This window comes from Corvus moneduloides, chromosome 16, assembly GCF_009650955.1.
Source record: "Corvus moneduloides isolate bCorMon1 chromosome 16, bCorMon1.pri, whole genome shotgun sequence".
NCBI classification, from domain to species: domain Eukaryota; kingdom Metazoa; phylum Chordata; class Aves; order Passeriformes; family Corvidae; genus Corvus; species Corvus moneduloides.
The window spans coordinates 16,104,690-16,114,266 of record NC_045491.1 but is presented as its reverse complement, the minus strand read 5'-3'; the positions used below and the strand labels follow the sequence as shown (position 1 = coordinate 16,114,266).

Here is a 9,577-nt window from a genome sequence, read left to right as displayed (position 1 = left end):
ACCATAGCCCTGCACGACTCCCTGGTCCCAGGTTGCACAGACAGCCGCAGCACGGCCCCCACACCCGCCTCTGCACCCCCCATGGCAGCGCGTCCCCACGCCCCTTGCACCCCTACTCCTCTGTGCACCCCTACATCCCTGCATCTGTACGCCTCCAATGCCCCCCATGTCCTCTCGGCACCCCCATTTCCCACCCTGCACCTTGACCCACAAAGCACCCACAGACCCCTGACCCCCATTTATCCCCCCCGCATCCCCATCCCTAATGCACCCCACATCTCCCCGGCACCCCCACCCCCAATGCACACCCTCTCACCTGCCACTGCTCCCCATGGCAGGGTGCCCCCATGCCCCCCAGTGCACCCACTCACCCTTGTGCATCCCTATAATGCTCCAGTTCACTCCTACGCTCCCAATGCACCCCCTATCGCCCCCGGCACCCCCATTTCCCACCCTGACCCCTAAACCGCATTTTCCCTTGCACTCCCAGTCCCTCTAGCATGCACCTCCGGCATCCCCATTCCCTCCGGATCCCACATCTCCCTGACGCTCACCCTTAACACACCCCGTAACGCCCTCGTACTCTATTTCTCCTCCCAATACACCTCATATCCCTCCAGCACACCCTTTCATCCCAGCGAACCCCCACTGCCAGTGCACCCCACGTCCCTCCGGCCCCCCCCCGCCAAGGCACCCTATATCCTCCGATCCCCATTTCTCCCCTTACACCCCTATTCCTACTGCACCCCGCGTCCCTCTGGCACTCCCACATCCATCTGGCACCCCTGGACCCCGCACTCCCCCGCACCCCGTCCTTAATGCCCCCTTCTCCCCCCGCCCGCTCCGCTCCGTGCCGGGGGCGGGGCCTGCGTGGTGGGCGGGGCTTCAACCCAGGGGCGGGGCCTCTTGGGAAAGAGTGGGCGGGGCCTGGTGAGTCACCGGGGAGGGGGCGTGGCTTAGTGCAGGGGGCGATGCAGTGATTGGACAGCGGGAGTGGAGGCGTGGTCTATGGCAGGGGGCGTGGCCCAGCGGAACGGGCGGGTCGGCGCGGCGTGAGGGGCGTGGTCTCGCCGCATGGGGGCGTGGCTCAACGGCAGAGGGGGCGTGGTCTGGGGAGGGCGGGGTCCGGGCAGCGTGGGGGGCGTGGCTTGGCGGCGGGGGCGGTGTCCCGCCATCGGAAGGGGGCGTGTCCTGTGGGCAGGGGGGCGGGGCCCGGGGCGGAAGGGGGCGGGGCCCGGCGGGAGTTCCGCGGCGGCGGCGGCGGGGCCTGCTCGGCCCGAGCTGCTGGCGGGGGAACCGGCATCGGGTACGGCTCCGGGAACGGCACCGGGGCTCCTCACGGAGGGGGTTCAGGACCGGGTGGTAGCGGCAGGAGACTGTATGGAGCGGGAGGGGGTTGTGAAGGGGCCCTGGGGTGTCTGATGAGTGGGAAGGGGCCCTGAGGAGGGTATAGGGTGGGAGAGGCCTCTGAGGGAACGCTGAGAGGGCTCTGAAGGGCTGGAGGAGCTCTGAAGGGGCTCTGGGTCAGGAGCGGGCCTTGCAGAGGGAGAAGTGTGGGGGTGTAAGGCGTCCTGGGGAGCTGTGGGTCAGGAGGAGGGGGATGTGGAGTATGAGGGGGCTGTGGGTCAGAAGAGGGCCCTGATGGGGCGGGGGTGTGGGATATTAGGGGCTGGGGGGCCCTGAGTGGCCTCAGGGGTGGGAGGGGACCCTAAGGGTGCTCTGAGGGTGGGAAAGGGCCTTGAGGGGGCGGGAATGTGAGGTATGAGGGATCTGTGGGACCTGGCAAGGCACGGGCAGAGGGGTTGGAGAGGGCAGTGCTGTGGCAGGAGCTCAGCCCGGCTCTGGAGGACACAGCCTCTGGGACCCTGTGACCCCTCCAGGAAGCCTGGAGTAGCTGCTGCTCCCCTCTGCTAGAGAAGGAGGGTCATCCCCTGGTTCTTGCAGGCTTTGGGGCTCCAAGTGCCCCACAGAGGTAACTGTGGCCTCGCTTCACCCCACCTCATGCTGCGGACGCTGCTCATCTCGGCCACAGCGCTGTACTTGACCTATATTATCAGCAACAGAGAAACATCTCAGGGTGTGGCCAAGGAGGGAAGAAGGAACCCAGAAAAGGTTTTCAGGAACTTCCTGAGAGGGAGCCATAGAAGGCAGCAGGAGGAGAACCCGGAGTGGGGCTGTATCTGCCTCCCCACAGGCAGCTGTGTGGCCTCTCACCTCCACGGCCCATTGATGCAGCCACAAAAAGCCACAGTCGGAGCCACCAGGGCCCGGCAGGAGCTGCGGGAGCCCAGCCCGTCCCTGCCCAGCTCTGGCTGAGTTGGAGCAGGGCAGCCGTGTGAGTGTGCAGGCAGCCTGCTGGAGAGGGGACAGCACCCCGAGGACAGCCATGGAGAAGATGGCCAGGGTCACCACCGCCCTGGGGGGCAACGTGCTGACCGGCCGCACCATGTTCTGCCACCTGGACGCCCCCGCCAACGCCATCAGCGTGTGCCGGGACGCTGCCCAGGTGGTGGTGGCCGGCCGCAACATCTTCAAGATCTACTCCATCGAGGAGGAGCAGTTTGTGGAGAAGCTGAACCTCCGCGTGGGCCGCAAACCCTCCCTGAACTTCAGCTGCGCCGATGTGGTGTGGCACCAGATGGACGAGAACCTGCTGGCCACCGCCGCCACCAACGGCGTGGTGGTCACCTGGAACCTGGGCAAGCCGTCCCGCAACAAGCAGGACCAGCTGTTCACGGAGCACAAGCGCACTGTCAACAAGGTGTGCTTCCACCCCACCGAGGTGTACATGCTGCTCAGCGGCTCCCAGGACGGCTACATGAAGTGCTTTGACCTGCGCAAGAAGGACTCTGTCAGCACCTTCTCTGGTACAAACATGGCTGTTGTTGTCCTGTTTCCCTGCGGGGAAGCAGGGGTTGGGAGTTTTGCCCTTTCCTTGCTTGTCCCCTTACCCTCAGGAGAGGCAGGGGTTGGGAGTTTTGCCCTTTCCTTGCTTATCCCCTTACCCTCAGGAGAGGCAGGAGTTGGGGGCTGTGCTCTTTCCTTGCTTGTCCCCTTACCCTCAGGAGAGGCAGGGGTTGGGGGCCATGCTCTTTCCATGCTTGTCCCCTTACCCTCAGGAGAGGCAGAAGTTGGCAGAAGAGGCTTTGTCCTTCCCCTTGCCCAGGAGGAGGGTTTGCTCAGGGTGTGATGCTCCAAGCAGGGACAGAAGGAGCTGAGAGGCATTTTGGTGCTTTTTTTGACTCTCAGTAGTAGCTGGGTCTGTGTGGGAGGTGGAAGACAGTCGCAGCACTCCTTACTACCCCTTCTCTCTGTGCCAGGGACCCCCACGGCTCTTCCAGTGGGGGTTTTTAGCTTTGCTGGAGCTCTCAACTTGTGTCCCCTCCCAGGCCAGTCGGAGAGCGTGCGTGACGTCCAGTTCAGCATCCGGGACTACTTCACCTTCGCTGCCACCTTTGAGAATGGGAACGTGCAGCTGTGGGACATCCGCCGGCCCGACCGCTACGAGAGGATGTTCACTGCCCACAACGGGCCTGTCTTCTGCTGTGACTGGCACCCAGAGGACAGGTGAGCGTGGGGCCAGGCTCTGCCAGCCACCCGGCCTTGCAGGGCAAGAGAGGCCCTAAAAACAGGATTGGGATTTTGTGGGGGAAGGCATGGTCTGTGATGCCCTGTCTCCTTGTGTCAAGGGCTGGGATGTTGCTGGAAGATAGGAGCACTTATTGCTTTGAGTGTTTGAGGTGGTGTAGGAGTGTTTTGGGGTTGTTCTTTGATAAATTAGGGGGTTTTGAGGCACTGGGTGTCTTATGGTTGGGTATAGCAGTGTCACAGCAGCCTCTTGCTCCAGTGCTCAGCTTGAGGAAGGCATTGCTTGGCTGCTCTGGGACACAGCTCACTTGTGTTCAGTCGTGTTTCCCTCCTGCCTTTCCCAGGAGATTGCTGGGAAGGATCTGGAAGCAGCTGTTAGGGTGTGCAGGTCCCTCCTCGCTCCCTGCCAGGCAGTGCTGCCACTGCTCATGATCTTAGAGAGGCACTGAAGTACGTCCAGAATGGCCTTTTCCTCTCTGCTGTGCCTGGCGAGTGGAAAGCAGAGCCAGAGGGAACTGGTCTGACTGGGATGTGGCTCTAAAGGCGCAGGGCCATAAATGGGGGCGGGAAGGAGGGTGTTGTCTGACCTGGTTGCTGGAGAGCAGAGGTGTCAGGGGAGCTCATGGGAGGATGGGCTTGCAGCCCAGCTGCCTTCCTGCGATGCAGACATGGTCACACCTGCACTGTGAGCACCTCTGTGCCACGGTGGGAACAGAGAGGTGAACACAGATCCATCCTTGTCCCAGGGGCTGGCTGGCCACGGGTGGCCGGGACAAGATGGTGAAGGTGTGGGACATGAACACGACGCGGGCCAAGGAGATCTACTGCGTGCAGACCATCGCCTCGGTGGCACGGGTGAAGTGGCGCCCCGAGTGCAAGCACCACATCGCCACCTGCTCCATGATGGTGGACCACAACATCTACGTGTGGGACGTGCGCCGCCCCTTCATCCCCTCCGCCATGTTCGAGGAGCACAAGGACGTCACCACGGGCATCGTGTGGCGGCACCTCCACGACCCCTATTTCCTCCTGTCGGGCTCGAAGGACAGCACCCTTTACCAGCACATCTTCAAGGATGCCAGCCAGCCCATCGACCGGGCCAACCCCGAGGGGCTGTGCTACAGCCTCTACGGAGACCTGGCCTTCGCCGCCAAGGAGAGCCTCATCTCCTCCGACTCCAACCGCAAGCCCTACATCGGGGACCGGCGCCACCCCATCTTCTTCAAGCGCAAGCTGGACCCCACGGAGCAGTTCGAGTACATCTCGTCCTCCAGTGCCCTCAACGTGTTCGAGACGGACGTGGAGAGCGGCAGCATGGACTGGTTCGTGCACACGGCCAAGCAGTACGCGCTGGCCGGCCGGCCGCTGGCCGAGCTCTGCGACCACAACGCCAAGGTGGCCAAGGGGCTGGACCGCAACCAGGTGAGTGACGGGACGGGTGGTGCTGCACAGGGGTCGTAGCCTGGAAGGGTCTGACAGGGCCTGTGTTCCACATAGGTGGCTCAGACGTGGACGATGCTGAGGATTATCTACTCCAGCCTCGGCACCATGTCGTCCACAAACCTCAACCACAGCATGGGGAAAGGCAGCACCGCTCTCCCACTCATGAACAGGTACAGGCAGTGGGAGCTGCAGGGGGTGGTGATACGGCTGGGGTGGCTCCATGAGTGGGGGAGTGGAAAGAGCTCCTTGGCTGGGATGGGGTTATAGAATCACATCATGGAATACCAGAATGGTTTGGGTGGAAGGATCCTTAAAGCCCATCCAGTTCCACACCCTGCCACGGGCAGGGACACCTTCTGCTAGCTCAGGGTGCTCCAAGCCCTATCCAACCTGGCCTTGGACACTTCCAGGGATCCAGGGGCAGCCACAGCTTCTCTGGGTACCCTGTGCCAGGGCCTCCCCACCCTCATAGGGAGCAATTTCTACCTAATAACTAACCTGCCCCAGGCACAGGGAGCGAGCAGGGACAGCTCTCCCTCAGCCTCAGGCCATGCTGATTTGCAGGCTGGCATTGTTTGAACGCAGCCATTTCCCGTGTTGGTGTGAGAAGTGAGGGCCCAGCCTGGCCTCGAGCTGTGCAGCCTCACACACTGCTCCGTTCCTCCTTCAGCCAAAGTTTGGCCCTGTGGTGGGGCATGGGGCTGGGACCTGCTTTGCAGTTACTGAATTCATGAATCACAGAATCTCTAAGATTGGAAAAGCCCTCTGAGATCATTCCCCCAGCAGCACTGCCAAGGCCACCACTAAACCATATCCCTAAGCAGCACATCTTCATGATTTTGAACATCTCCAAGGGTGGTGACCCCAGCACTGCCCTGGGCAGCTGTGCCAGTGCCTGACCACCCTTCCCATGAAGGAATTTCCCCAATATCCAACCTAAACCTCCCCTGGCCCAGCCTGAGGCCGTTCCCTCTCCTCCTGTCCCTGTTCCCTGGCAGCAGAGCCCGACCCCCCCGGCTGCCCCCTCCTGTCAGGGACTTGTGCAGAGCCACAAGGTCCCCCCTGAGCCTCCTTTGCTCCAGGCTGAGCCCCTTTCCCAGCTCCCTCAGCCGCTCCTGGGGCTCCAGCCCCTTCCCCAGCTCCATTCCCTTCCCTGGACATGCTCCAGCCCCTCAGTGTCTTTCCTGTCATGAGGGCCCCAAAACTGACCCCAGGATGTGAGGTGAGGCCTCAGCAGTGCCCAGGGCAGTGGTGGTGACCAAGGGCTGGGGATGGAGAAGGTGTCTCATGGCTGGAGCTGGAGCTGCTGGTGTGCAGAAGTTTTCTTCTGGAGCCTTTCCGAGGGAGAGCACGCCCCAGCTCTGCCAGCAGCTCTCTGGCGTGGAGAGCCCGTCATGGGCTGATGAAGCAGGAAAACTTGTTTTTCCTCTTCTCAATGACATAAACGTGAGGGGTGAGGTCTCCAAATTAGCTGTCAGAGCTCGTAGGGCCGGCTACCCACAGTGAGTGACAGATCCTCAAATAACACCAAAGGAAACAAGCACTGTCCTTGACCAAGCTGTGCCTCCAGCCGGGTGGCTGTGCCGCTGTCTGAGACACGGCAGGCAGCAGCCTGGGGAGCTGGGCTCTGCTCCAACCCCGTCCCTTCCCTTTTCCATCTCGGTGAAGGCCAAGCCTGGCGATGCATAACAAACAGCCAGGCACCTTGGAGCCAGGGAGCTCCTGTTCACCTGCCTCTGAGGGGAAGGAGACGGAGCCAAGAGCCTGCTCAGCACAGGAATTCTTCAGGGAGACTTTTGCAGTGCCTGTGCAGTGCCACCAGGCTTGGAGGAAGGGCTGTGATCACAGTCACAATGTGTCTTTATTTTTAAGTCACACATGGGGACTGGTGACTTCTGCCCACAAAGGGATGTCACTGTATCTCATATTTCACCATTCAAATTGCAACTGGACACCTGTACCCAGGCTGTTGCTGGCTGAAATGGAAACTTTATACTCCTCTGATTGTTAAATTTGCCTTTTTTTCACAGCTTTAACCTGAAAGATATCCCTGCTGGGCTGGGCAGCGAGTCCAGACTGGACCGCAGCAAAGGAGAAAGCCGCACAGAAAACATCCTCATGGATTCCTCCTCCACCCTGATCAACAACGAGGGTAACGCTCCTGGGCGGGCACAGCCCCAGTCCCACAGCTCTTCCCTGCTCAGCCATAGACAGGGGATAAACTGGGGCATTTTTCCTGTGAATTGGGGTGGCTGGACATGCTGCAGCCCCAGGGTGAAGGACACCGAGCCCTAGGGCGCTGCGAAGGACAGGGTTCCCCCATGACCTCAGGTGACAGTGACAGTGGTGGCTGTGGGCACCAGGAATGGGACTGTGGTGGGGACCTGAGCTGTGTGGCTCGGGCACAGCCTGGCACACTGGGGCAGGACACTGGGAGGTGGATGCAATGCTGTGATGAGCTGATTTCTCTTTCCCTGGGCGCACAGACAACGAGGAGACAGAGGGCAGCGACGTCCCTGCGGATTATCTGCTGGGAGACGTGGAGGCAGATGAGGATGACCTGTACATGATGGACCACGAGAACCCGCATGGTGAGTGCACAGCTGCTGCTGGCAGGTGTTGCCTGTCCCAGCTGGGTTTTCTCCTGCTCATTCTGCTCTCTCCTCACAGCTGAAGAGCAGGAATACAGCCTTCCCCAGGAAGCCTTCCCTCTGCGCCACGAAATCGTGGACAACCCATCGGCCTTGGACCACCTGCAGGACAAGGCCGACTCCCCTCACGTCAGCGGCAACGAGGCCGAGACGGTGTCGCTGACCCCCGTGGAGTCCTTCTCGCTCATCTCCATCTCCCACTCGCTCTACGAGAACCGCCTGCCCTCCGACTTCTTCAACCCCATCGTGCGGGACACGCTGCTCTTCTACGCCGAGCAGGGGGACGTGCAGATGGCCGTGTCCGTGCTCATCGTGCTGGGAGAGCGCATCCGCAAGGAGATCGATGAGCAGACGCAGGTAGAGCCCGTGGGATGCGGGGCCGTGCCTTGGTGGGACCCAGAGGGGTGTATCCCAGGGGGATGGGATGCTGCCTGGGCTTAGGGCACATCCCTTCTGCTCCAGCTGCTGTTGGGCCAGCTCTAAGCCAGGGTGAGCAGCTCCAGGATTCCGGTACCTGCCCTACCACCAGTCCTGGCTTGAGGTGGGGTCTGCAGGGCCAGGACTTGAGGTGGGGTCTGCAGGGCCAGGACTTGAGGTGGGGTCTGCAGGGCCAGGATGGGGAAGTGACCTTGGCCTGTTGATTTAGGGAAGGATGCTGTTCCCCAGCGTTGCAGAGCTGTTCTCCCACTGCAGGGATCAGAGAATCACAGAATCCTTTAGGCTGGAAAAGCCCTCTGAGATCATCGAGTCCAACCATTCCCCCAGCTCTGCCAAGGCCACCACTGACCCCTGTCCCCAAGTGCCACATCCACACGGCTTTTCAATCCCCCCTAGGGATGGTGACTCCACCACTGCAGCTGTGCCAATGCCTGACCACACTTCCCATGAAGAAATTCTCCCTAATAACCAAATTCTGGCACAGCTTGAGGCCATTTCCTCTTGTCCTATCCCATGTTCTCTGGGAGCACATTTCAACCCTCCCCTGGCTGCCCTCTCCTGTCAGGAACTTTTAGAGTGAGAAGGTCCCCCCTGAGCCTCCTTTTCTTCAGGCTGAGCCCCCAGGGGAAATCTCGCCTTTAGGATGCAGAGGGGGGATCCTGAGGGGGTTTCAGGGTGGATGTGGAGGCTCAGCTGTCTGTGGCTGTCCCCAGGAGCACTGGTACACATCCTACATCGACCTGCTGCAGCGCTTCCAGCTCTGGAACATCTCCAACGAGGTGATCAAGCTGAGCACGTGCCGTGCCATCAACTGCCTCAACCAGGCTTCCACCACCCTGCACGTCAACTGCAGCAACTGCAAGCGGCCCATGAGCAACAGGGGCTGGATCTGCGACAGGTGAGGGGGCCCAAAGGGGCTTGTGGGGACAGGAGGATGGGGTAGGTGCCCCTGTTCCCTCTTGCTGCCCCCCTGGGGGCTCTCCCTGCCCACACCCACCCCAATCTCCCCGTGCAGGTGTCGGCAGTGTGCCAGCATGTGTGCCGTGTGTCACCACGTGGTGAAGGGGCTCTTCGTCTGGTGCCAGGGCTGCAGCCACGGCGGCCACCTACAGCACATCATGAAGTGGCTGGAGACCAGCTCCCACTGCCCCGCCGGCTGCGGCCACCTCTGCGAGTACACCTGAGCCCCCCTGAGAGTACACTTGAGCCCCCCTGAGTACACCTGACCCCGTGCCCGCGGGGGAGTTGGCAGTGGGGTGGGGCAGGGGGTGAGCAGGGCAGGCAGCGTGTCCTGCCCGCTACCCCCGGCAGCGCCCTCTCTGTATTTATTGTGTAAATAAGGGCTGGGGGTGCACCCCCGGCCCGGCCGTTTTTTACTGGATTAAAACAAACCAGCAGTTGAATCGAGCCGTGACTCCAGTCTTTGCTTCACCTGGATGCAGAGATCCCCGGGATGG

At 61.4% G+C, this 9,577-nt stretch overlaps 1 protein-coding gene across 1 annotated transcript; it reads left to right on the top strand.

The window, feature by feature from the left end:
• Window positions 1-1,228: 1,228 nt before the first annotated feature.
• Window positions 1,229-9,527, top strand: WDR24 (WD repeat domain 24). The gene is made up of 10 exons (XM_032125919.1): window positions 1,229-1,306; window positions 1,945-2,867; window positions 3,390-3,567; window positions 4,335-5,010; window positions 5,086-5,201; window positions 7,062-7,183; window positions 7,518-7,622; window positions 7,702-8,039; window positions 8,834-9,018; window positions 9,136-9,527. Exons 2-10 carry the CDS (start codon window positions 2,387-2,389, stop codon window positions 9,302-9,304), a joined length of 2,370 nt encoding a protein of 789 aa, XP_031981810.1. The 5' UTR covers window positions 1,229-1,306; window positions 1,945-2,386; the 3' UTR covers window positions 9,305-9,527.
• Window positions 9,528-9,577: the final 50 nt, after the last annotated feature.